The sequence below is a fragment of the Ochotona curzoniae genome, unplaced genomic scaffold (genome assembly GCF_017591425.1).
Source record: "Ochotona curzoniae isolate NIBS_2020 unplaced genomic scaffold, NIBS_Ocur_1.0 scaffold_461, whole genome shotgun sequence".
In the NCBI taxonomy this organism is placed as follows: domain Eukaryota; kingdom Metazoa; phylum Chordata; class Mammalia; order Lagomorpha; family Ochotonidae; genus Ochotona; species Ochotona curzoniae.
This window is the reverse complement of record NW_024467120.1, coordinates 1,226,596-1,254,363: the sequence shown is the minus strand read 5'-3', so window position 1 is coordinate 1,254,363 and position 27,768 is coordinate 1,226,596. Positions and strand designations below refer to the sequence as shown.

The following is a 27,768-nucleotide window of genomic DNA, read 5'->3' as shown; positions in this document are numbered from 1 at the left end:
CGTTGCTGCCACTTGGGTAGTGAATCAACAGCCGGAAGAGATCTTCCTCTGTCTCTCCTCCTCTCTGTATATCTGACCTTGCAATAAAAATAAATACATCTGTTTAAAAATGTATGCAGATGAACTGTGGATACAGTCTTTCCTACCACTCTTTCAAATATACACTTGCACTAACACTTTATCAAAGTGTCACACTTGCACTTTAGTTTTATTTTGATAGTACTTAACATAGCTTCTGTACAGAGCATGGCTACAGGGCTAACACCTCCTGGAGTTACACATTGCAACAGGTACAATAGACATTTAGCAAGTTCACTAACCTGAACAGTGCTGGCTTCAAATATTCTTTTGTTAGACCAGTAGGTTTCCAAACCTACATGCATCAAGTTTTAAATTCCCAGACTGCAACCTTCTCATGTTTAGGGTGCTCTATTCTGGAAACCGAAGCTCTGGGAGTTTAGTCTTTAAATGTATTGACTGGAGAAGGGGGACCCCTGGCCTGGTTAAAAAAAATTCCTCGGTATAGTTAATCAGTAAAATCTAGGGCCGCCCAGTAATCAGAGTTTTCACGACTCTGAAGGGCACCTGGGCGGTTAACTTCTGAAAACTGCAGTGCAGCACGTGCAAATTGTAGGAGCAGGGCGGGGCGGGGCCACGCAGGAGGCGGGCCCAGGGGCGGGGCTGCGCGGGGGCGGGATCGGAGGGCGGGCCCGTGCGGAGGGCGGGGCCGTGCGGGGCCGGGATCAGAGGGCGAGCCCGGGGGCGGGGCTGCGCGGGGGCGGGACCAGAGGCGGGCTCAGGGGCGGGGCTACGCGGGGGCGGGATCAGAGGGCGGGCCCGGCAGTGGGTGGGACCAGGGCGGGGGCGCGGGGGTGGGCCCAGGGGCGGGATCAGAGGGCGGGTCCTGCGGAGGACGGGGCCGCGCGGGGGCGGGATCAGAGGGCGGGCCCAGGGGCGGGGCTGCGCGGGGGCGGGATCAGAGGGCGGGCCCGGCAGTGGGTGGGGCCAGGGCGGGGGCGCGGGGGCGGGCCCAGAGGGCGGGTCCTGCGGAGGACGGGACCGCGCGGGGGCGGGGCCAGAGGGCGGGGCCAGGGCGGGGCGTGGCGAGCTGAACCCCGCCCCTCGCCGGCAGGAAAGGGCGGGCTCGTTCCCGTAGTCCAACTCTGCCCGGGGTCGCGCGCGCGCGGGCGGTATGAGCGCGCGCCGGGGCCGGTGACCGGCGCGGGGATGGAGTGCGATTCTCTGGCGGGCGACAGAGCCAGGCGCCCGCCCGGCCGCCGGCGGCTGCTGCTCTGGCTGCCCGCTGGCCGCGGTGGAGGCGCGGGGGGCCGCGGGGCCGCGGGGCCGCGCCGCTGCCTGCCCCGGCTGCTCGGCGGTCTGGGGGCGCTGCGACCCCGCGGCGCCGCGTCCCGAGCCTCCCCGCTGCTGCTGCTGCTGCTCGTGCCGTCCCCGCGCCTGGCCGCCGCCGCTGCCCCTCGCCGGACGCCGGCCGACCGGGAGCGCCCGCGCGCGGCCCGGGGCGGCGCCCTTCACCTGAGCCCCGGCCCGGCGCCCGGCCTCGCGTGGTCCAGGAGAGGTGAGGTGCGGGGGACGGCGGGCAGGCGCGGGGCAGGGTCGTCGGGAAGGCCCCCGGCCGGGTCAGCCCGGGTCAGCCCGGGTCGGCGGCGTCCTTCCGCGCGTGGGGCGAAGGTCCGGGCCCGCCCTTGTGGGCCTCGCGGACGCCTGGGCGTAGACGGCCCTCGGGGCCGGGTGACGGGGAGTGCGCGCGTGGCGAGGCGTGCACGCCCACCGGGGGCTGCGCCCCTGCGCCCCTGCTGCAGGTGTGCCGTCAGGGCCGGCTCGGCTACAGGTGTGCCGTCAGGCCGGGCTCGGCGGAGGGAGTGTCGGAGGGTGTGCCCGAGCTGCGGGGAAATGGAGCTGGGGTATGGGTCTCCTATTTCAGACTCCGGGGCGGTGCGTGCAGCCATTGGAGCCTGGCCTGCAGCCTGTGCGGGCACGCAGCACATTTTAGGCGAAACCTTTGCTCCGCAATGTCCCACCTTACTTCAGGATAGCATTTTACAGTTCAGAGGCCAGCGCACACTGCAGAGCTAGCTGCAGTGTGTGTTCTCCACTTAAACTGATCCACAAGACCAGGGGGCACCTATGACAACCCAGAAGGTGCCTACTTCCTCAAGAGGAAGGAGGAAGCGACAGCTAAGCTGATTTGAGTTTTAGAAAGTGTCACAGGCGTGCATTTGCGAGGGCTTCGGAAGGCTCATGGAAAATACGAATTACGAGAAAAACACATGGGTTTGCAACCACGTGAGCTCTGCCTTTGTGTTTTTCCGTCAACTTTGAAATGCTTGTTATTTGAGAGGCAGAACGCCCCATCAGCTGGTCCCTGTGGGCCCTGTGGGAGCTGGGCCAGGTTGAAACAAGAGCTGTGACCTCAGACCAGATCTGGCACGTGGCTGGCACGTGGGACCTGACCAGTGGAGCCCTCAGCAGCTGGGGCCCAGGTGCTGGGTGTGTGGGAATAGGCAGTTTCTTAACTGCTCCTTCAAAGGCCTGGTGGTCCCTCCACATCTTTTAAAATTACCCTTGTGGGTGTATAATCTGCATACATATGCACATTTTACATATGCACGTGTAATCTTACGTGAAGATAATTTGTAAATGCTATAGGAAAATTTAGGGTACTAAGGGTTGGGAAGTAGAGTGAGCCTCCAGTTGGAAATTTTAGGATGAGCATAACTGGTTTTACTGAGTACGTCACATTGGATCAAATGCTTGAAAGAGGTGAGTTTGCACACAGCTGCTAGCAAATTGTTGATAAACATGTGAGAAGGCCTCAAAAAGTTGTGAGAAATGGAATTAAAAGATACACTTGGGTTGGTGGGAAAAGAATTGAAAACCATGCAGATCTCATTTCAGGTCCTCAGTAGCTTGTCAGATGGCATCAACCTTGGGTAGTCTACATGTCTGTTCATAGCCGCTGGTAACCTCGCGTTTTTTTTTCCCATATTTTTCTCAGCAGAAATACCCAGTCAGTGTTGGGTTGCAGGTGAGACTTTGCAGTGTCGCTGACTGGAGAATTTGGTTAACAAAATATGAAGGAAAGGAGCCTGTGGACGCAGGGTGGGGATGTGAGCTGCCCGTGGCTGGCTCAGGGCCCTGAGGAGTTGTCATCATTTCTGTGTTTGGCCTTGTGTTGTGCTTTTTTTTTGGGGGGGGGGGGGGCGGGGGGACAGAAACTGGCTTCCGTTGATAAGTTTCCCTATGGTAACTCAAAGATAATGGGACACTTTGGGTTGTCGTGGATTGGCTAACCTACCAGGAAGGTGTAGTACCGTGTCCAGTGAGCAAGGCACGATGAAAGAATTGAGCACGTATACCGTGAAGCACCAGCAGTGCTTCTGTTCCTGCGTGTTTGCTCACAGGGATGCAGAAAGACGGGCCCTGCCAAGACAACCACGTGCAAACAGGACTTGAAAATACATCTACAGGGCGTGGTGCAGTGGCCTAGCTGCTAAATCCTTGTCATGCATGCACTGGGATCCCATATGGATACCAGTTTGTGTTCCAGCTGCTCCACTTCTCATCCAGCTCCCTGCTTGTGGCCTGGGAAAGCAGTAGAGGATGGTCCAGAGCCTTGGGGCTCTGCACCCATGTGGGAGACCCGGAAGAGGTGGGGATGTGTACGTCACTTCCTCCTGTGTCTAAGGCCAACTTGGAACCTCTTTCTCTCTATCCTTTTGGTAAGCTGAAGGTTCCCAGAAAGGTGAGCGGCTTCCTGCACTTGAACAGAGCTCAGGTTACTTGCTTCCTGGTCCCAGTAGGAATTGGGGACATGGCTGTGTCCTTGGGTGTCCTTTGTCAGAGAGCCTTGCCTCAGCTGGAGTCGGAGTCCTGAGAGCAGCCTTTCTCCTCTCTCAGGAGTTCTTTGAAATAGCATTGCTATTTCTGGTTCCAGCTGTGGTTTTTTTGGGGGGGGGGGAAGGAGAAAAGAACTGCCACTAGCTCCTGCTTAAAAGTAGTGGCATGCTTGTTTGGTTTCATGTAGTGTGGAGGCAGGGGTGAGGTGAGGAGAGTGTTGAATGTTTTAAGTCACCTCAACAATTATTCTGTTGTTAGAAACGAGGAATTGGGGAGAAATAACCCTTTCTAAACTTCTAGACTCAGATTTTTCCGAGCTTTCTGAGCACTGGGACCATCCTACAGAGTTCTGAGATGTACGGTAGCCTCAGAGGGCCTCTTGGGGTGAGCTTTCATCCATTCCTTTGCACACCTGCCGTTTTTCAGGTTAGAGCTGTTGATACACACTGGTCTGGGTATGTTTCCATGGAGGCTGGTTTTGGTCTCAGAACTGGAGGTAAATAATGAGAAAGGAGCTGCTACCCGTGGGAGCTCAGCTGTGTGAGCAGGAAAGACCTGAGGTGAAGAGACAAAGGAGCTGATCTCAAATCACTTTTTGTTTCGAGAGTGTCATCACGCAGGGCTTGGAAGTCGTTACAGTTCCACTGAGTGTGCCGGAGGTGATTCCCGGCCAGCCGTGTCCTGGGCTGCCTGCCAGAAGCTAAGGATCAAAACTGAGTAAGACTGCTCATGGCAGCTTGGACTGACGAGTGAGTCCAATACAGAAGCAGTGCAGTGAGAAGTCAGCGCTGGGCTCGAGCTGCCTGCCCTGGCCTGAGCCGTGCAGCAGCCCGGGCAGAGACGGCAGGGAGAACAAGGCACGTCCTGAAGAGGGGTATGAAAGGACGCTTAAACATAGCTATGGGAAAAGAGAGGCTGTTCAGGACAGGAAGCAGAACAGCTTGTGTGCTAGAAGGTGCTCAAGGGCCAAGGGTGGGCTGCATTAGGAAGCACTCTCTGTGTGGGGCCAAGCCCTGGTCCTACAGTCCTGAGTTATCTTACCCTCATACACACGCGCCCCTATATCATTGCATTTTATATTTTGTCAGTCTACGCACAGTGCCTGACTCGAACACCTGTGATTTGCATCCTTCGCTTGCCTGTCAGTGACCATGGCTGCAACACTTCTGCCCTTCCTGGCTTGCTGCTATAGGCTGCAGAAAAGCATTCCGGGTCACATGTCTGACTTGGGGCTCGCGTTGTGGCGTGTTAAGAAGTGAAGGAGTAGTTGGCTGGCTGAAGCGTCTGTGATTCGGGAGATGACTTTCCTCTCTCTGTCACTCTTCCACACCACCTGGCTTCAGCCTGGTGTCAGGCTGTGGCAGATTAGAAAAAGGAAGAACAAGGGCTGGCACTGTGGTGTAGCATGTTAAACCTCCACCTTCAACACCAGAATCACAGATGGCACGAGTTCAAGTCCTGCTGCTCTACTTCTGGGAGACCTGCTTCAAGCTCCTGGCTTTGGCCTTGGCCCAGTCCCAGCCATCATAGCGGTTTGGGAAGTGAACCATGGGTGGACAATCTTAGTCTCTTTTCCCATCTCTCTGTGACTCTGCCTTTCAAATAAATAAATAAATAATACGTCTTTTATTTAAGTGTGAGGGCCCAGCATGGTAACCTGGTGGTTAAAGTCTTTGCCTTTCATTTGCCAGGATCCCATATGGACACTGATTCGTGTCCTGGTGGCCCCACGTCCCATCCAGCTCACTGCTTGTGGCCTGGGAAAGCAATAGAGGAGACCCCAAGCCGTGGAACACCTGGAGGAGGCTCCTGGCTCCTGGCTATGGATCAGCTCAGTTCCAGCTGTTGCGGCCACTTGGGGAGTGAATCATTGGACAGAACATCTTCCTCTCTGTCTCTCCTCCTTTCTGTATATCTGACTTCCCAATAAAAATAAATAAATCCTTAAAGTGTGTAGTAAAATTTTAGTGTAGCCAAAGTGACTAAGTTACATGAAGAGTCTTTTTTATTTTCTAAGATATTAATTTGAAAGCCAGATGGTTCACTCTCCCAAGTAAGCTGAAACAGGTAGCAGACGGCCAGTCCAAAACCAGGAGGCGGAAAGCTGTCTGGGTCACCGGGGTGGGTGGCAGGGGTCCAAGTATTCGGGCCATCTTGCACAGCCTGCCCAGGTGGATTGGCAGGCAGCTGGTTTGGAAGTGGAGCGGTCAGAATACAATGAACTTGCACCCATGTGGGATGCTCTGTAGGTGGTGGCTATACCAGCCTTACCACAACGCTGGCCCCAAGGCTGTTTTAATTTAGACTGTTTTCCTCTTTTGGCATCAAAGTGTCTTTTTCATGCTAGTAGTAAGGAGTTAGTACATTTAAAATATTCTTCCTTAGGAAAGTTAGAAATTGGCAACCCAGGTGTTATTCTAGCTTCTCAGAAATCCTGTTTCAGTACTTCAAGAAGTCCAGGTGCCATGAGATAATCATAGTATACAATATGGGAACAGGATGCTTACAAAATGTGTTGGATTTGAAAAATGCATGCAGATTCATAGAAAATAGATTGTAAAGGTTGTTGGAATGTCTTGATAATAAGAGGCTTTTGCAAAGACATCACAGAAGACTACAGAAAAAGCAACATTTGTGAATATAGTTACAAAAACTCTCAATAAAGTAGGAGCAAACCAAATGCAGTAACATATGAGTGGTATCATGTGCCATGACAGAATGAGATTTATCCCAGGAAAGACAGGTTTCATTTAACGTGTAAAACTAAATGATGTAGTTCAGTGGATTAATACAGGATTAAAGGCACAATAAAACCCAGTAGGCACAGAAAAAGCATTTGTCAGCTCAGTGCCCTTACATGATTCAAAAAGCAAAAATCCTCAGGAAACTAGGAACAGAAGGGAACTTAATCTGATAAACAATCTTTGAAAACCCCATAATTAGTAACCTGCTTCATGAGGCAGGACTAAATGCTTTTCCCCTAAAATTAGGAACAAGAAAAAAAAAAAAAATACTTGCTGTCTCTGTTCTGTGGAGCATTGCCCTGGAATTTCTATCTAGGGCAGTTAAGCAAAAAAGTAAAATAAAAGACCTTTGGATTGGAAAGAGCTATTGCTATTCTCTGATGATTCTCAAAGCCCAAAGCATTATTGAAGATGTAAATAAACAGGAACAGGGCCCATGTTCGTTGATCTGAATAGTTGGTTTTGTAAAGAGGGAAACATCCCCACACTGACATGCAGGTGTACGAAGATTTGGACATGGTTTGTCCCACATAGATAGATGGGTAGGGAGTTTGAGCCTCAGGCTGAAAACGTTGACAGGTGGTGTGTTTTAAAGCCTAGTAGGCAATCCTTAGTCATTGCAGGTGCTGCTCTAAGAGGGATTAAGGCAGGATCTGTCATCAGTCTGTTGGTTGTGAGAGGATTATTGCAGGAGGAGGAAGCCGGGCTCCCCTCACCCTTGCCTCTGGGTTCCTGTCTCACTGTGTGATCTCTTCCCAGCACCCCCACCACGGTGATACCAGACAGAAGCCAGCAGCGTGCCCTTGAATGTAGAACTACGAGCCAAATAAACTTTGTTTTCATTATAAGGTTACTGCAGCTTCAGATAGGTTATTACGGTAATGGGAAACTGACCAAGAATTCCAATTTCACAGGGACCTCAAAATCCCAAGTGGCTTCTTTGCAGAACTGGAGTAACTTTCCAGAAATATGCTAGAAATTGCAAGAAACTCAGAATAACTCGTTTTGTACAAGAGCAAAATTCAAAACTGACTTCTGGTGTTAGAACTTGTAACAATAACCAGAAGTAATCAAGTGTGGCCTGGGCATAAAGACCTGCACGGATGAATGGAATGGAACAGAGCCCTGAGGTCAGACTTCTCGCCTTCAGGCATTTGATTTCTAGCAAGGGTGACAGTTAAGTGGAGAACCTGGTAGTGGGACAGACAACTGAACATCTACGCTGGACCCTCTCCCACTGCTACGCAAAACGAATCAAAGATGGAAAACTGAGAACAAAAACTCTTAGGAGGAAATGTAGATATAAATCTTCCTGTTCTTGGTTTAGCCAGTGGTTTTTTGCATATGAAACCGAAAAGCACAGGCCAACAAAAGAAAAAAAAATAAAGCTGTGCTTCATCAAAATTAAAGTTTCACACTTCAGAGGACACTCAGTGAGTGAAGAGCTCACAGAAGGGGAGAAAATATTCGCAGATCATAATCTGATAGGGAACTTGCATATGAATGTATTTAAGATAGCTCACTGACAGACAAATCACCAAATTGAAAATGGGCAAAGGCAACAATGTGGCATAACCACTTGAGCCTCTGACTAGGAAGCCAATCCCATAAGGGGATCAGTTCAAGTCCTGGCAGCTCTACTTCCAGTCCTGCTCCCTGCTAATGCGCATAGGAAAGCACTGGAAAACAGTGCAAATGCCTGGGCTCCTGCACCCACATGGAGACTCGGAGGAAGCTCCTGGCTTTGGCCTGGCCATTCCGTTCTTGTGGAGAGTGAACCAGATGGTGGAAGATCTCTGTGTCTTCTTTCTCTTCCTGTAACTCTACCATTCAGATAAAAAATTTGGCTTTTTTTAATGAGCAAAGGACCTGAAAAGATAAATTCTCCAAAGATACACAGCCAGTACTTGTAAGCACATGAAAAAAAATACTCAAATCATGAGCCATCAGAGAAATGCAAATCAAAACCACAAAGAGGTACCATCCAACACCAACCAGGATGATTATAGTCTTAAAGACGGCTAACAGGTGTTAGTAATGGTGTGTAGAAACTGGGACCTCGTTCGCTAGGAGTTGGAATGCAAAATGGAACAGCCACTCTGGAAAACAGTCTGGCAGTTGTGGAACCATTAGCACTTGATCCAGCAATCCCACCCCCAAGTGTGTACTGGAGAATTGAAGACAACATTCACAGCACTACTCATAGTAGCCAAGAAGTGGAAACTAACGGCTAGACAACATTTGGAATAATCCCTCAATGGAATATTAAGAAATGCAAAGAAGCAAAGTCTTGGCAGGGGCCGCAGCATGGATGACACTTGAGAATTTTGTGCTAAGTCACCTGAGTACTAAGTCAAAGAAGCTAGTTGGGAAAGACCACACATGACATGATCAGAGTGTTAGGAAATTCACAACTAGACGGGTGCTTGTCTAGGGTGGGGACGAGGGGCGCAGAAGGCCGGGGAGAATTGGAGGGTGATGGCTAAGTGGTGTAGTTTCCTTGGGGAGATGAGAATGTTGCACAAATGATCACAGGATTATTCCACCACTCTTACGTATACTGAAAAGAGTTGAACTGTGGGAATGTCACGGATTGAAGTTGTTAGGGCAACCAGACATGCTTCTGGAGTATGTCCTGTTTTGTCGTGGTCTGGGTCGTGGGGCTTTGTTCCCATTAAGTCAGCTCTGAACTTACTCTCCTTCCCATCCTAGAGCTAAGCCTCTCTGCTGGCCACCTGCAGCTGGAGCACAGACGGAGCGATTTCACCTCTTCGGGAAACAGGAAGCTCTTCTTTGACACCCATGCCTTGGTGTGCCTGTTCGAAGAAAAGGGTAATCCTGTCAGCCACTGAACGCCTTTGAGAAAACTTGCTAACAGTTTTTTTTTTTTTTAAGATTTATTTCTTTTTATTGGAAAGGCACGTTTTACAGAGAGAGAGGTCTTCATCTGCTGGTTCACTCCCCAAGTGGCCACCACAGCTGGAGCTGAGCCAATCCAAAGCCAGGAGCCAGGTGATGCTTCTCACTCACGTGGGTGCAGGGGCCCAAGGACTTGGTCCATTCTCCACCGCTTTCCCAGACCATAAGCAGGGAGCGGGATGGGAAGTGAAGCAGCCGGCATACAAGCTGTTGCTCATATGGAATTTGGTGCTAACAGACAGAGGATTAGCCTACTATACCACCCTGCTGGCCCCCTACCTGGTGTCCTAATTAATGACTAGGTCAGACACCCACCCTGTATGAAGTTCTTTTTGTTCGTGTTAACACTCAGGCTAATATTCTTACCTACTGCTGTTTAGTTACTATGTAAAAGATTATTCTAGCATATGTGATATTTATAGAATTGCACTCAGAGTATGGCTGACATTCTCATGTTCTCATGAATAATCAGGTTCAAATAACTACACCCATTGTCATTTTCCAGAACCTGACATACGTTTTTACTTCATTGTATAATTTCTTATGCAGCTGCGCATGTTTCTCTCAGGGAAACTGCACTCTGTAGGATTCAGCTGCCCAAGTCCAGGCACAGTGAATTCTTTCCTGCTGGCAGGGGCAGGCAGAAGCTCTTGAGTTCAAGTTTCTAGTTATGTGAGCTTAGAAAAATCTGTACTCGGGCTCAGATTCCACTTGCTCATCTGTGGCATAAGTGTGATAGGAATTGCAAAGATTGCTTGGGTATTAAATACCATCCTTGGGTATACTTTGCAAAAAAAAAAAAAAGTCACATGTTGTATAAAAGTCGTATTTGAAAGAGTTGATGGAAAGTGAGAAAGCGAAGTTACCTTAACAGGCACAAGTCTTCTACTTTTCTAAATTTCCCATGTTTTTGTTTTATTTAGGAAGGAAGTATTTATTTATCGATCTATTTAAAAGGCAGCGTTACCAGGAAGGCAGGAGAGAGAACGATCAGGCTTTTATCCTCTGGTTCACTCCCCTAATGGCCTCAGTGACAAGGACTTTGTCGGCCCGAATTGAAGAGGTTGAAACTACAGGTGGTGCCGGGGTGCTGGTGCTGTGGCTCGGCAGGCAGCAGCCTAACCTGGCAGCTACAGTCATCAGCGTCACATCTTGACTCCGCACATATTTGCATCTTTTGAGAGCAGCAGTGTGAGGACCCCACCGTGCACAGATGAATCGCCAGCTTAGGAAGAGGCCAGAAAACCTCTCTGAACACTTCCCTTTTTGTGTTAAGAGCTGTGTCTCTTGCTAACTCAAGCTTCTGGCCTTTGGGATCTCTCTCGTATTCTCTCATTCCTGCGAGAAATTCACATACGTCCTGTAACTCAGTACATCACCAGGTTTAATATCTCTCTTGTTAAATTCCTTTCTCCTCCCACAGTTGGTCATAAAAACTATGGCTTTAGGGTTTGTTTTGTTGTTATCATGCAAGTTTTCTCTCTGTTCCTTCCTCATGATTGCCATGTCTAATTATGTTTAGCCATGAACCCTAATAGTGATGTTTTCGAATTTGCAAAACATGTTCATATTCAAAAGTTGGGAAAGCAGGAAAGAGTGCCAACAATGAAATCCTCAGAATCTTAGTACCCCAGAAGTGATTATCAGCACGGCTGATGTTGTGCTGGGTAAGTTTTGAAAAATTAGCATATTTTATGAGCAGCATTGTGGCATAGTAGGTTAAGCCACTGCCTGTAATTCCAGCATCTCCTGTGAACCCTGATTCAAGTCCCAGCTGCTCCACTTCCAGTCCGCCTCCAAGCTAATGCACTTGGACAGGCGGCAGCACATGACCCGGATGAAGCTCCTGGCTATTGTGGCCACTTGTGGAGGGAACCAGGAAATGAAGGATCCATCTTTCTGTCTCTCCTTATCTGTTTATAACTCTGCCTTTCAAATAAATAAGTAAATCTTCAAAACAAGATAGTGGGTTTTAAACACAGTTCAAGTAAGTCTTTGAAGGGCCATTGGCTTGTTAAGTGTTTTGGTCTTTTGTTGTCTTTGCTTCTTGTTCTAATTACATGTTTAATCTCATCCAAACTATAGCTTCTCTCAGTAACAACTCTGTAAGAATACAAGAATAAACAATCTTTTAAAATTCTTTTTTTTTTTTTAAGATGGATTTATTTGAAACAGAGACAGAAATCTTCCTTCTGCTGGTTTGCTCTCCAGCTGACTGCAGTGGCTGGGCAGGGCCAGGCTCAAGTGGCCAAGAACTGGAACATGGGATGCCAGCACCACAGTTAGAAGTTAAACCCACTGTGCTGCCACAGATGGAAGCAGTTAATGGCCATCTCGCTAAGATCAAGTGTAAAGTTAATGGGAAAAAAACAGTGCTCAGGTGAACTCTGGCTCAGGTCTTTGTCTCTTATGTAAAGCTGCCTTTTCAATAAGAATAAATAAATTTTTTAAAATCAACTAATTTGTTTATTTCCCTAATTTGAGGTCCCTCAAACTAGAGAATGAAGAATATTGTGAAAGAATTGTTTCATACTATTAAGTGAACTAGCAGTTAGGTTACGATTTGCATAGTCAATTATTTGATTAATTTATGCCGTATGTGAAATAATTAAGGTTTCCTATATAAGTATATTACTTGTAACAATACTTTTTTTTTAATCATTTTTCCCCTGTATGTGGGGTCAGGGGAGAAACAAAGGGAAAAGCCCCACCCAGCCTCCCACCCATCCCAGATCCCCAATATCTGTGGGGCATGCTCCAAGGGTCCTGCTCAAGCAGTTTTGAGAGTCCAACAGGTCTGAATTGCTGCCAATCTCGCCGTCCCAAGCATGATGAAATCTATTCAGAATCCACTGGCTGACATAGTCTCTTCCTGGTTGGGGTTCTGAGATCAGCAGTTCAATTGGAGGGATCTCCAAAGAAACTTCATCTGAGATGATCCCAGACCTGATTCTTGTGTGTGCTTGCCAGTACAGGGTCCGGCATAGTCTGTTGCCCCAATCAGCTTATGCACATGCTGGTGGTTGCAAATGCTGGGTTAGTTCTGTTTCTAGCCCTGTCTTCCATGCAAACCAGTGAGTGTTGTAGTCCAGTCTGATCCTGCCCACTTCATACTTGGCCCTCACGCAAATCAGTGGGAGCTGCAGCCTAGTTGGGATGACTCCCCATAACCCCCACCCGGGCTGCTCCTTGCCCTGGTTCCCATGCTTGCAACTATGCACCGCGAACTTGTTCAGTCTGTCCCACATCCCATTCAGCCCTCATACATGTCAGTGGGCATTGAAGCCTAGTTTAACCCAACCAACCCTACTATCCAGCCTACACACATACTGGCAGGTGCCTTTCTGTCTAGCCACTCCTGCCCCTGTCCTGGTTTTCGTGTTCTCTGGTGGGAGTGGTAACCCAAGATGGAGGTGCCCTTCTAGGCCACTCTAACTCCCGGATTATGCACTCTCCAGGTGGTTCTGAAGTTTGACAGATTTAGCCCCCAGTGCCAGCCTCTGCCAGCTAATGCTATGGCAAAGCCCAGCCAACCCTCACCCACTCTAATTTTTGCTTGTACCAGTCAGAACAGTCCAACCTGGCTTTTCCCTGATCTAGCTCACATGAAACCTAAAGGTGTTGTACCCCTGCCTGGTCTGGTTTGCCCCATCCCAACTCGCCCTCTCCAGTGGAAGTGGTTGTCCAGCAGGGGAGCCCACATTCCAACTTTGCCCCCTCTCCCCTGGTTCTCATGTGTGCTGTTTGGGCACTGTAACCATATCTGGTATGGTTCACCTAGCCTTGGCATTCTATAATGTGCACTGGTTTGTGTCACGACCGAACCCGGACCTGACCCACACTATTCTGGTGCTCAGATTCACCAGCAGATGACGTGGTTCCGCCTGGAATGTCCCTGACCTATGCCAAATGTATGCCAGTAGGTATCTTCATCCTGCCTGGTCTGGGTTGCTCCCTGTCATGGTTCTTGTACTTGCCTGCAAGAATTATGTCCCAACAGAGGAGCTGCCCAAGCTCCTCCTTCAGAAAATCTCTCTATACCAGATCTTGCACATACTGGTGGTTCCATTGGCCCTCCCTCCTTGCTGGCCTTCAATCCATTACGGATCTTACTGTTGGATGTTTCAGCCCAACCAAGGCCTGTCCATACCCAGACATAGCTCACTCATAGCTCATTTTGGGCAGAGACCCAGCCTGGTCCATCCTACATCTGCCCAGGTTCTTCAGAGCACCAGATGGTGCTGGCATCTAGCCTGGCTCAGTGTATCCAGCCTCAGTCCACACTTGTGCCAGAGGAGATTACAGCCATATCCAGACCAGAACTCAGCCCCCACTCTGGCCCCTGCACTCTCCCATGGGAACCCCAACCCAGCAAGGGTATACTCTCACAGCTCCCCAACTAAGCCTATTCCTCCCAGCCCTACATTGTGCATGTGTCCTTGGGTGCTCTGACCCAGTTGACTTAGCCCATCACCTGTCTCAGTCTTTGCCTTCAATGCTGTGGCCTCTTATCCCTGCCTCATGCAGACCAGTTGATGTAAGAGCCTAGGTCAGAATGACATGTGCTCCATCCTGATTTCTGTTCTTCCTTGTGAGTTGAGTTTTCAGCCCTGCCCAGCCCACCCCCTTCCAGTTGCAGCTCAGCCCACCCCACATCCTATTTTAGGATGCACCTTTGGGTGCTGCTGCCTTGACCTACCCAGATTGCCATTCGTTGCTTTACCCATTAGTGATGGCAGGTGCCATGGTCACTCCTAGCTTTAGCCCTTCAGCACTGCAGCTCGTGAGATAACCTGTGGGACTTATATTTCACAGGGTTGGGCCCACACTTCCCCCACAGAGTGTACCCCCGTCTGAGTTCTCTTGCATGCTGGTTAGTGTCTTGATCCTGCCAGGTCCCCTGTTCCACCCTCACTCAGGTACTGGTACCTAGCCCTGCCAGACAGGCCGCCATCCATAACTTTTGTGTGGACTGGTTGTGGCAGTCAGTGATGTTCTATGCTAACAGCCCATCTCAGGATTCCCAGTTGGGCTAGTGAATCAGTCTGGCCCAAATAGATCTTATGAACTCTCCCCTCCAAACCACCAGGTCTCAGTCCCCATGCTTTCCAGAATGTTCTGTGACCCCATTGCTGGAAATCACTCAAAACTCATCCCTCACCTACACTCACATTGGCCTATCAATGAGTGTCCCTAGGCAGAAATTACATATCCTAAAAACCCCAGAGCTTCCACCAGGTGGCTAGCCAGCAGAGCCTGGAACCACTTGGTACACTGGCCCCCCAAAGCCTAGGACTTGGTCATCACCTGTCGGAATTGACTTTAACCTGAGTCCCCAGCATTGGGTCCGGCCTGGCTGGGGTACCCCCCACAACTGCCACACTGCAGGGAGCAGCTTTTGCCCCAACTCAACGGCCGAACCATAATATATTTTTTTTATTTTATTTATTGGAAAGGCAGATTATAGAGAGAACAAAAGACAAATATTTTCTGTCCTCTGGTTCACTCCCCAAGTAGCCTTAATGACCAGAGCTGAGCAGATTGAAAGTCAGGAACCAGGACCTTCTTCTGGGTCTCCCACTTGGGTTCGGGATCCCAAGGCTTTGGGCCATCCTCGACTGTTTTCCCAGGCAACAAGCAGGGAGCTGGAATGGAATTGGGGCAGCTGGAACACAAACTGGTGGCCATATGGAATCTTGGTGCATACAAGGCAAGGATTTAGCTACCAAGCTATCATGCCGGGCTCAATTTTTTAAACATATTTTAAGGAAATTTTAGTGCCTGTGCAAAATGTAGGTAAGAAATGAACATAAAGAAAGTAGAATTCACTTTGATTTTTATATCAGAGACACAATACTTGGATCAATTTTGAGTCTTGCCTTTTCTCAATTGACATTGTGTCACAGGCATTCTCTTTGTCATTGAGCATTATTTGAAAACATGGCTTTTGGCACTCTGCTTTTCCCGCTTTGGAATTCACACAGTGCCGTGAATGTGTAAGTGTGCTGTGGGGTTTGTTCATCGGTTTTCTGACAACTGCAGTTCTGACTATGGCGGTCTTGTTTATTGCATGCGTAGGGTTTACTACTCAACAAGCGGAAATCATTGTGTCGGCATTGGTCAAGATCATGGAGACCAACATGGACATCATCTACAAAGATATGGTCACCAAGGTGCAGCAGGTCAGCGCTGTGGGCCTGGGCGAGCAAACCTGGAATCTGAAATGGGAGATTATTTGCAATAATGTGATATGGGAGCTAACACTCAGTAGGGGTGTGGCCGGAGCCAGTCAGTCCCACAGCCTCATGTTTCTCATGAAGATGTTAGCAGGTGGATTTCCTAGGCTAGACCACATTACCTGTTTTCTTTTTCATAGGAGATCACTCTTCAGCAAATCATGTCTAAGATTGCCGCTGTGAAAAAGGATATGATTATTTTGGAAAAGAGTGAATTTTCAGCCCTACGAGCAGAAAATGAGGTAAAATTACAGAGCCCCTACTCACACCTACCAGATGTGACATTGGGACATAATAAACTTGCAGAAGGACATCCAGGTGGATTTGCACCAAGAGTACAGGGACCAGTGAGATGGAGATTGGAGCATACTCGGTTCCCCTGCAGTTCTCCTCAAGGCCCTCTGGCCGCCGCTCCTGCGGAGGAGGATGCCACTTTGACGAGGTGTGTCTCGGCGTGGAGCTTCCAGTTGATGAAATCGCACAGGGTATCTTTTCCATTACCTGAGGTATTACTGAACATGCCACATCATCCTAGTGTGACGTGTTTTGGAATCATTTCCTGTTTGGAATTACTAGAATGAAGTGTGGCTGCAGGAAGCGCTTGCGTGTCTTTGGAAGGTGGCCCGTGGGTCGGCATTTAAGTGTTGCCTCTGCACCTTCTTTGTGTTTTCAGTCCTGTTTAAACTCCCATAAGCAAGGGCCGTCTGTTGTCTCTTGATTTTAGCCTCATAAAGAAAAAGGCAAAGTTTGCACTTGTCAAAATTGTCCTCAAGGTCACCTGTATATGGGAAAAAAAATTAGTTAAAAGAAACATTGAAGGATTTAGGAAGGCAGAGTTACTGAAGGCCAATGTGTATATCAGAAGCAGGTGTTAATAATGTTACGTAAGTTTTATGCATCAAAACTGGCTTCAGAACGCACACATGCGCGGTGGTGTCCCTGTTGAGTTACTGTGGTGTTTCCTGAAGGTAGAAGTTTGTGTTGAGGGAGAGAGAACTAGGGTACAAGCGTAGGATCTCCCTCGTTCGTCACACACACAGATGGTTACCAAGTGTGCATGCCACTTCCGATTGTTCTGAACATATTCTTGACTTGTCTCTTTTCAAATGTGTTTTTAGAAAATAAAGCTTGAACTACATCAGTTAAAACAGCAAGTGGCGGTAAGAGTTCCTGTTTGTCAGCTTGTTTGTAATTCTTACTTGTAATACACTTACTACTAAATATAATGTTAAAAAATATGGTTTGTTTGTTCATTTGCTTTCCCCACTCTCCAAAATATATTGTGTTTTAAAAATGTAATTTTTTGTGAAATTCCTGTGTAATATGCCTCTGTAATACACATTGGAAGATTTATCTAAGAACACAACCAATGGATAAATTATTGCTGTCTATAAATTCATTTAGGAAATTTCTAAATGTTCCGAGTGGTTGTCAATTTTTCTAAAATATTCAGGTGAAACCTTTAGATTGTCTTAACTGAAACTTCTTGGAGAATTATATGTGGTTCTTAAATGTATCAGCTGTTATTTTAGTTAGGACATAGATGTTCAAAAGGAAGAGGCTTTGGTGAATGTCATAGAGAAGACTTCATTTAAACCATTAGTATTTTGCTTCTTGGAATCCATCTTTGTATAGTTGTCCGAGGAATAAGTTTATTCATACATGTCACAGTGGAGATTCTATTGGGGATGGGTGCTGAGGTTAAAAGTGACGATAACCTACTCTAGAAGGAGTTATGTACATGGAACGGGGGGTTGGAGACCCTGAGACCGGACCAACTCCAGGTTGGACTCAGCCAGAGCCCTGGACATCGCCAGGTCCAGGCTGTCTTCGGAAGCCACTGGCTGAGCCCTGGCCTTGGTTGTCTCCCTGGGGACACAGGCAGCAGGTGTGGCCCCCAAAAGGCTTGTATTTCTTACTTTGGATCTCTCTTTGTTGTTTACCCTCCTACTAGGATGAAGTGCTCAAAGTCCGAACAGATACCAAATTAGACTTCAATCTAGAAAAGAGCAGAGTAAAAGAATTGGTATGTTCCTTTACTAAAAACAGATAATTTCATTTCAGGATGGGGTACTCACTTAGGTCTAAGTTGGGATGCAAGTCACAAGTTCTGATAAATATCCTTTTTTAATTGATGCTAGGGAATTTTAAAATGTTACTTATGTTTTGAATTATGGCTCTCTCAAAGTAACATTAAAATCTTGATCCAGTTGAGTTTAAAACTTTTTTGTTTCAGACACACTAAATTACGTGAACATTATTAATAATAATAATGAACTCAGTGTGAATCTATTTAATATTGACTTAAAAAGTTCCATTTGGCCTAAATTTTGCCTGTGAATAAAAAGGGGAGTTTAGGGTAATTGTTTCACACTTGAATAATTGTCATTCGATAATGGATATTTTCTGTTGTTGGTGGCAGGGCATATGTTTTAAAGACATGTGCGGTTTAAGTGGTGATTGGTCACTGGAAACTCCTGGGTCTCGCTGAGACTCCTTCAGACTGGCGCTGTTGGCTAGAGGGTGCCTTTCTTATTAGCCTGAGGAGGGCTGGGGCACGTGGACATCTCTCGGTGCACCTGCTGTTCTTCCTCTTCCCCTTTACTATGACTTGCTTTTCATCCAAGTGGGCTGTGATGACAAATAAAGCTAATGTTGAGACTCAGACAGGAGCTTGAGATTTCAAGAACTGAATTGGGCTTTGTTTGTTGTACAGTGTAATTATTATACCTCTCTTCCTCGTCTTTATAGAATTACAATGCTTTTCAAACATGAACAGCTAAATCGCTTAGCATCACTAAGATATTTCCTGACCTCGGGCATGTGTCTGGGAGGTGGAGGAGCAGCAAATCCATGGCTGCCTTTTTCCTCAGGAGAGACTCTGGCTGCAGTGGCTGGGGAAGATGATTGTGTGCCTGTGGTTAGCTGAGAAGAGGCGGCTCTAGGAGGCAGATGTTGATGAGTGTCAGCTCCTGGGATGCCCCGACCTGGCTGAGAAATTGCTTGGCACTGTAATCCTAAACTCGGATCACTCTGCAGGCATGGTACAGCTGTGTGTGTACCTCATGTTGATGCAGGTGGGGGACTGGGCCCTCTCATTCCCTTGGTTAAGTTATCGTCTTAAATTAGATTACAAATGAACTGTGGTGATCTCAACAGCCAGTTTTTTTTGTTGTTGTTGTTTTAAAGATCTGTTTTTATTATGTGAAAGGCAGAGTTACAGAGAGAGAGTGGGAGAGTCAGAGGTCTTCCATTTGCTGTTTCACTCTCCAAGTGGCCTCAACAGCCAGGATTGATCCTGGTCAAAGTCAGGAGCCAGGAGCCTCTTCCCGGTCTCCCACATGGATCTAGGGACCCATCCTGCTCTGTTGCCTCCCAGGTATGTTAGAAGCTAGATCCGAAGTGTTGTGGCCAAGACTAGAACTGGTATCCATATGGGACGCCAGCACTGCAAGCAGTGACTTAACAAGCTATGCCACAGCTGCAGCCCTGACAACCAACTTCAAAAGCAATGTGACATACAAACTGTTGGAGCAACAGGGAGATGGAGAGCCGTGTAGACGTTACTTTAAAAAATATGGCAGAGCCAATAAAGCCACAAACTGCAAACCTGGCATCCAGTGTGGGTGCTATTTCATGTCGTGGCTTCTTCACTTCTGACCCAGGTCCCTGCTGGTGGCCTGGAAAAAGCTGCAGACGATGGTCCGTTTGGGCCCCTGCCACCTCTGTGGGTGACCCAGGATAAAGCTCCTAGCTTCAGCCAGTGCCATTGCAGTCATCTCAGTAGAGTCAAACGGAAGATGGAGTATTGCAGTATGTTTCTGACTGTCTCTTCTTTCTGTGCAACACTGACTCTCAAATAAATGGATCTTTTCTAAAAATCATGGCAGCATCAGGATCTAGGCTTTTCTCTAGCAGAGAATTCAGTGAAGGTTAGCGCTGAGAGATGAGTAGGAGACTTGGTTCCACCCTGCCCTCTGGTGGTGATCCGGCAGATTACACACTTGTTCTGAAACCCTGGCATTTTAAATGGCATTTCTCTGATCTTGGAGTCTTATAGTTTGGAGTTTTAATGTTTGTGTGTGTTTGTTTTCTTACATTTAATAGAAAGTGTCTGCATAGTTCAGAACTTTAACTTTTAACTTTCTCCTGTATAAAATGTTAAGTTAGTTGTTAAAATTCATTTAAATTACAGATTGTCATTTGCTCAATTAAATCTCGGTACCCACTACTAAAGATACATTTCTGATTTGGATCTTGGTGTCAGTAGAGCTGCACTAAATCTTCTCATGGACATTAGTAGCCAAAGGCATGATATCACCTATCGCTTTAATATTAAGTTAACCAGTCAGTGCTTTTAGAAACTGAATTGCAGCTGCCCCACAGTCTTCTTATTGTGCGGGCCTACATGTAGGGGTAGGTGTCTGGCCTAGCAGATAAGACTTCTCCATTGACATTTAAAGCACCTGAGTTCAGTTCTCATTTCTGACTCTTAACGCCAGCTCCCTGCTTAGCCAGACCCTGGTAGGCAGCAGTGGTGGATCAGATGCCCGGATTTCTGTCTCCTGCGTGGAAAACGTGGCTACAGTTCACAGCTGCTGGTATTGACCTGGCCCGGCACCAGCTTTTCAGGCATTTGGGGAGTCAACCCGCAAGAAGATGCTTGTTCATTCCCTAATCAGTGTGTCTCTCTGCCTCTTAAATGAATCCATTTTTTAAAAAAGATTTATTTATTTTTATTAGAAAGTCAGATATGCAAAGAGGAGAAGAGACAGAGAGGAAGATCTTCCGTCCAATGATTCACCCCCCCAAGCTACTGCAACAGCTGGTGCCGCCTGGATCCAAAGCCAGGAGCCAGGAACTTCCTCCAGGTCTCCCATGCGGGTGCAGGGTCCCAAGGCTTTGAGCCATCCTCAGCTGCTTTCGCAGGCCACAAGCAAGGAACTGGATGGCAGTGGAGCTACCGGGATTAGAACTGGCACCGATATGGGCTTCTGGCGCATTCAAGTGAGGACTTAAGCTGCTAGGCCACCAAGCCGGGCCCTAAATTAATCCATTTTTAAAAATTAAAAAGAACAGTTGACTATGTTTACTTTAAAAAGTGATAGCTAAATGTACTTTTATATTATTCCATAGTCACAACGCAATGTCTTTGCTGTCTGAACCTCAAGCAGTGATGTATTTTGCACATAGTCATGATGGGTAGCTCCTAACTTGAATTCGTTCTCCACTGTTTTCAACTCCTCAAATGCTGAAAGTATCCACATTGCTGCCAGGGAATGCCACTGTGGTAGTGAGAGATGGCTAGGAGCATCCCAGGAACAAGACGAAAGGAGAAAAACAGAGAGGCAGAAGGCATTGCAGCCATGTGTGAGAACAGGAAACCCCAACAAGTACTAAGAATGAGGCAGGCAGGCAGGCAGGCACTCCATCCCAGAGGTGATTTTATGGTGTTATGTGTTCTCAGAAGTACTGAAAATATACTGTTTATTGGGGTTTTTAAATCAGTTAATCGATCAGTTACGGAGTGATAAAGATCTTGCATCTGCTGGTTTACTCCCAGTGCCCTTGACTGCCAGAGCTAGAACAGACTGTTCGGGAGGCAGGGACTCCATCTGGATCTGCCATGTGGGCGGCGGGGGCCCAAGTACGTGGGCCCTCATCGAGTGCCTTCCCAAGTATGTTAACAGGAAGTTGGAGCAAAGCAGGACAGCCAGGACTCAGACTGAGAACCCCAGTGTGAGATGCCAGCCTCACAAGCAGTGGCTTACCGTGCTGCCCCACAGTGCCACCATGAACCATGATGTTCAAGACGCCACAGGAGCAGCTGTCAGAGGAGGAGAGGGCTGTGGAACAGCTCCTGATTCATGTGACGTGTTTGTTTCAGTACGCCTTGAATGAAAGGAAGCTGCTGCAGTTGAGGACAGAAGTAGTGGAGTTGGTAAGAAATGAAACCTTTAACTTGTTTCTTTTGATTCATCTTTGCTTCATCATGAAAGATACATCCAGGTTTGGGGTCATGGGATTGTTTTAAATCTGTGTAGCATAAAAGTTGCCATCTTACCTATTTTGAAGTGTACCAATCCGTGACATTAAGTACATTCACGCTTGTATGCGGCTGTCATCATTGTCTGTCGTGGAATTCTTGTTTCCTAAAACAGGAGCTCCGTAGTCCTTCAGCGTTAACTGCTCGTTTCCTCTTCCCTGTCTCCTGGCTGAACCGTCGCCCTACTTTGTTAAGGAATCTGGCTGTCCAGATACCTCGTCAATGGAATCATGCAGAATCTCTGTTTGTGACTAGTTATTTCACTTAGGATAATGTCCCACACAGCTGCGCGTGAAGGCACGTCTTCCTTTTAGGGCTGAGTCGTGGTATTCGCCATGTGTGTGTCAGCCATCTGTCAGTGGACTCTCGCTGTCTTCCACCTTTGCTCAGATGCCATTAATGCTGCAGTGAACACAGGTGTGCAGGCACAGTGGCGTTCCCACTAGCAGTGTTTTGGGTGTGTACCCACAGGTTGAGTGTCAGGAATTTTTGTGCTTAATGGAATGCCTGATTGTCTTAATGAAAGCTTATATCTCCATGATTGGCTAATCGTAGGAAGTAGAGAAGTCGTAATATATTTTTCATTTATACCATGCATTATTGTTTGTCCACACCACATTGCCTGGGACCTCTGAAACCTAGAAGGTGCTACCATGAGAGAATTCTATAGTACTGGACTGTTTCTCTGAAAAATAGACCTTGTCTCTCCTCCAGACATTGATTTTTTTTTTTTCCTGAATTGGTAACCTTAGGCAATGCCACATTAGTCTAGGATTTTTAGTACAGCATCCCCGATGTTTTATGCATTAATGCAGCTGCACAATCGCTTTAAGATAATACCAACCAAACCCACTGCCTTTGGAGATTAATTACATATATACAATGTTAAAAACATAATATAATATAATATAATATAATATAATATAATATAATATAATATAATATAATATAATATAATATAATATAATATGAATTACTGGATTGTGTTGAGGAAGGATACAAATTGGCCATAGGTAACCAAGCCTCGTCTGAATAAGACACGTGATGTTTGAATTGTGAAAGAAGAGTCGTGATGAAAGTGAGTAGAGACAGTGTTGGGATAAACACATTGGGCTTTTAGGTGACTATGCGGGGCTCCACCCATTTCCTGACAGAGCTTTTGGGTCTGTTGGTACCCCTTGCACCAAGGGGGTTTTATTTGTGAGGGTGTAGCCCCCAAGAGTGGTCTTACATGGGTGATCACGCTCGATTGGTAACACCCAAGTGCCCCCTGAGCCCACACCAGCCAGGCAGGAACTCGCGCCAAGGGCAGAGCAGACAGAACTAAAGCCCCTAACCCTCTGAACCTCTTTGTGTTGAAGCATGCCCAGCAAGATCGGGCCCTCACCCAGACAGACAGGAAGATAGAAACGGAGGTTGCTGGCCTCAAAACCATGCTCGAAGCGCACAAGCTTGATACTATTAAATATTTAGCAGGTAAGCCGCTTTCTATCTAAGTATTTGAAACAACTTGAAAAGAAGTCCTCTATACAGCAACTCAGCGACAGCACTGCCTTAGCTGGTCTGTGACGTTTTCATTTTTGAACAGCTCTGAAATTGGAAGGCTTGTTAGAATTTCCAGAAGATGTAAATCTTATGTCAGCCAGCATTTTTTTATTTCCTGATAGTAAGTCCTAATAGTAATAAAATAATGATGTATTCACAGTTAAAGGAATCTTAAATGTGAAAAGGTAACTGGTGTATGACTGTCTGGGATTTTATTGAAATCAAGAAAGAAAAGTTTATGAATAAGATGGAAGATTTTAGAGCTGGGCGCTGCTGCTTCAATTGATGACAGTGTTTGTTAAAGATCGTGGTTTTGTTTGTTTCAAAGGCAGAGTTAGGAGAGACTGATGCCTTTCATGTGCTGGCTCACTCCATAACGGCAGAAGCCAAGAACCCCTTGCTGCTGCTTGGCTCTCACATGGGTGCAGGGCCCCAAGCATTCGGACCAGCCCCTGATGCTTTCCTCGGCACATTAGCAGGGAGTAGTCGGAACTGGAACCAGTGCCCATATGGGATGCCAGCGTCACAGGCAGCAGCTCTATGCACTGTGCCACAATGACTGCCCCAGAGACACTTCTGTGTAAAGGAGTTGTTTCGCTCTTTACAGTATTTGAGCCCAAGCACAAAATGAAGATTCATGTGTGAAAAGAAAACCCCACTGTTTCAAGTCAGATTTGACGCTGTGGATTCACCGAGTATTTTTTAGTAAGGGAAGTGCTTAGGTGGAGGTGGCTGGTCACAGAGGCGTGCTGCGCAGTGACATTTGTTCTTTATAGGAAAGTGCGTCTCTCCCTGTGTGGCCCAGGAGTATATAGTTTGTGACAGACTTTTTGTGATTCTAAACTTTAGTGAAAAGCTTTCTTGTATATTGGATGCGTTTGTACTGTGAAAAAATGATGTCAGGGTGTGAGGTGTTTCCATATTTTAGGAACTACACGAGCAGACGAGGTTTTCTTGGTGGTTAAGTGACTGTGTATGTGTGCTTAATAAAATTATGTGCCCTCAAGTAACTTCTAGAAGGACTAACATTGCACTTCATTGCTTTCCTTTTACAGGGTCTGTATTTACATGCCTAACAGTAGCTCTGGGATTTTATCGCCTCTGGATGTAATAAAATGTGTATTTAAAGAGATTTTTTCTATGATTTTTGCCTTAAGAATCCCAGATTGTTGTCCTTTTTTTTTTTTTTCTTATTTCAAATGTTAAAGCTGGTTTTGACTTCCTGTGTATGTCTGTGCGAATGACGGTCGGTCGTGTCGCTGAGGCGGAGCCCAGGACCCGGCTGGTCGTTCCTTCGTCTTTTCCGTTCCATTGACTGTTCCCTGAGGGGTGAGGCCAACACATTGATGACGCCGCTCAGCGGACCCAGCGGACTTGCTCTCCCCTGTGGCGTGTCTCAACAGGACGTGTCTGTACAGTTCTCCACAGTGTTGGAGCAGAAGCTTTGGGGTCTTCACTTCCAGGGCAGACTGACTGGTAAGCACCGTAGAGCCACCACAGCTGCCCCAGGAGCAGCGAGCCCCCCTCACGCAGCCGTCCCTGTCCCCACGTGCTGTGGTTCTGCACTGAACAGAGCGCCGCTCTCCGTCCTGGAGCCCTAGTAAGCTGCTGTCTCTCACGTGCCGTCCAGCTGGAAAAGCTGGCTGCCCCGGAAGCATGCCGACGGCGACAGGGCCTCTCTGGCCTCTTGGAATGCTGTGGTCTTTTTCCTGCCTCCTCCTTTCCCTCAGGGTGTGAGGACTGTCACCCTGCTCCATTGCGACATCACCCAACTAGAACACCAGCTGGTCCTCACCCCAGGGGTTCCTCCCATTACGAGACAGTCTGTCCCCCGTGGCCTCACCTGCCTTTGATACCCAGGAGACATTTGGCTGTCCTGTCGGGTGTCAAGGTTACTGTACACACTTTTCATAATTGAAATGTAGGTCTCCAAGGAACACACCTTTGCCAGGAGCCATCTCAGACTGTGGGCCTTGAGAATGCCAACCAGGGAGCTGTTGTGTCAGGCTCCTTCCTAACCCAGAGGACGTCTCCTGGGCTGCAGGCCTCCTCCCTGCCATGGGAACGCACAGTCCTTTCCAGCAGCGGGGTTACTGTGCAGAGGGGTGTTCCCGTCCAATGGCCTTGGCAGGCAAGCAGGCAAGAGCACGTCTGATGGCAGCAGTGACACCGAGGGAGCCTTCACGTCTACTCTGTGCACACGCACGCTTGCACGCACACACACACGGCTGTGTGAACATTCCCTGATCTGACACAAGAATGAATTGCCTGTTGACCCCATTCCAACCACACTGGCTGCAATCAGTTACCTTTTGTTCTTTCTGAATTTTAGAAACTGTTAAGCCATCACCTTTTTAGAAACATTTATGTAATCCAAAGATTTTTAGTTCTATGACACGTGAAAACCCAATGCTTTTGTATTAAAAGCATTATAAAGTAAATTGTTCTTTTGTTTAGTCGTCTTCAGATACATCACAGAGGCTGTCTTGACTGCTAATCATTTCATTGGTGTGAGTTGCTTGTTTTCAAGGAGAGTCTGCAGCGAGCACGCCAGGAGGGCCACGGTGTGCTGGCCTGACTCGAGTTGGTCGGAGCGTGGAGGAGACGCATTGAGCCCCACCCCCATTTCAGAGCACATGCCAGCAGTAAGTGCCCCTCTGGCCTGACAAAATAGCTTCTAAATACCATCTGTTGAGGTGACACACTTGAGTCTGCTGAAAATATCCCCAGGTGTTCATCCCAGGGACAGTGGCCCGGGTCCTCCTGTCACTTCACTTGAACCTTCAGTTTTGCTGCAGAGTTCTTTGCAGAACCTCACATCTCTGATCTTGGGATGGAATGCAGACCTGGAGCTAAGGGTCCAGTGCTGCACAGTCAGCCCCATTTGTTCTAGAAAGAAAGCATCAAGCCAGAAGTGCATGGCTGTCCTTCCTCTGTGGACTCGGGTTCAAGTCTGAGCATGCTAGGACGAGTCACGGTGTTAAAGCTTCCTGTGCCAGCCTGGCTTTTAAGATTTCTAGATCATTTTAGCAGATTAGACAGAGTGGGAAAAGCTGCAGGTGGCAGCCTGCGTGTGTGTAGTACATGTGGACAGTAACCACCACCCTCGAGGTGGGTGGTGGGCACACTGGCAGATACCATGCAGAACACCCGAGCGACAGATCCCCGGTCCCTTTTTGTGCATCCGTCGCTCTGCTTCCCGCCCTCCCCCTGCCCTTTACCTTTAGCAAAGAATCTGCACTCCGGTCCCCTGTCTTCCTTTCCTGCCCCGCTAACACGCAAAATCTCTTCTGGGGCCAGAAACCCTGCTTTTGACTTGCTGTGTTGGTTTCATTTCCTAAGCGGGTTCCATAGCTTACTGTCTAGCAAGACTAAATCTGAAAGGCGTTTGGGTTTTTCACCAAGCCCCTTAGTTAGGCAGCTACAAAGTCAAGAAGATTTGACTCAAACTGGAAGTCTGGCCAGAATCTGTTTCTGAACACCTCAAAAACAAATCCTGAGCCCCACCCAGCCAGCAGGTCTCTGTCTCAGCTTTTAGGGTACCTTTGTAGCTGTACTGGTTAGCAGAATCCTCCCAGTGGTTTCTGCTCTAACGGGCCTGCCTGTCTGCCCACCGTGTCAATATCAGCAAGCATTTCTCTCCCTACCCTAGTCGGTGTCATTCTTAGAATTTTGTGTCACTGAGCAAATTTACAGGCAGTTTTATAAGACTCATGTCTAGAGAACTTTGTAGCATGAGTGTAATCAAATTTGTAACAGCTTTTCTAGCACTGAAAGCAAAAAGATGTTAACTGGAGATAATTTATTCTTTATAGGAAATGTTGGAGAATGCTTAGTATTTTTATTGAGATTTTATTTGGAAAAATGCTTATCTTTCCACAGATTCCTCTTTATGTTTCTTTGATTATAACCCAAATAATTTTTAACCTTTTTTACTAAGCAAATATTTGACTACATTTTATTTACTAAGTGGATATGTTATTTTTATCTAAGATAAAATGTAACTAATAAATTTGTAACTAATAAATTTTTCTTAAGCTTCAAACTGAATATGAAAAACTTGAATAAATGCTTTCTGAAACAACTGAATTTCAAGTGTTAATTCCATCCAGTTGGTAACAGCCCGAGTGAGTTAGTAAATCTACTACCAGAAGACAAATTGACATACCTAGAAAATGAACGTCAAAGTGAGTATTTGCTTTACAAAATGGATTTTCATAATTCCAGAGAATTCCTTACTATGATTGTATAAAATACTTGACCTTATTTGAACGGAAATGAGAGATTGGTACACAAGCGGGTAAAAATAACTGTGGGGTTCCCGTGGCAAGTGTCAGAAATTGTAGTCAGGCTAGCTTGAACAAATAATAAAAAAAAAAAAAGATTCTTTTTCAGCTTCTGTAAAGCACAAATACTGTCA

At 47.3% G+C, this 27,768-nt stretch overlaps 1 protein-coding gene across 1 annotated transcript; it reads left to right on the top strand.

Moving 5' to 3' along the window:
- Positions 1 to 1,225: 1,225 nt before the first annotated feature.
- MCUR1 (mitochondrial calcium uniporter regulator 1) lies at positions 1,226 to 27,432 on the top strand. The gene is made up of 9 exons (XM_040967586.1): positions 1,226 to 1,576; positions 9,315 to 9,434; positions 15,600 to 15,703; positions 15,898 to 15,999; positions 16,876 to 16,917; positions 17,712 to 17,783; positions 21,645 to 21,698; positions 23,165 to 23,279; positions 24,404 to 27,432. Exons 1-9 carry the CDS (start codon positions 1,228 to 1,230, stop codon positions 24,457 to 24,459), a joined length of 1,014 nt encoding a protein of 337 aa, XP_040823520.1. The 5' UTR covers positions 1,226 to 1,227; the 3' UTR covers positions 24,460 to 27,432.
- Positions 27,433 to 27,768: the final 336 nt, after the last annotated feature.

What these genes read in the sequence shown, in the direction of transcription:
- MCUR1 (XM_040967586.1), top strand. Translation starts at nt 1,228, where the DNA reads ATGGAGTGCGATTCTCTGGCGGGCGACAGAGCCAGGCGCCCGCCCGGC. An exon ending in AGTTAAAACAGCAAGTGGCG is followed by an intron (nt 16,918 to 17,711) that starts GTAAGAGTTCCT and finishes CCCTCCTACTAG; the next exon opens with GATGAAGTGCTCAAAGTCCG. An exon ending in GGACAGAAGTAGTGGAGTTG is followed by an intron (nt 21,699 to 23,164) that starts GTAAGAAATGAA and finishes TTTGTGTTGAAG; the next exon opens with CATGCCCAGCAAGATCGGGC.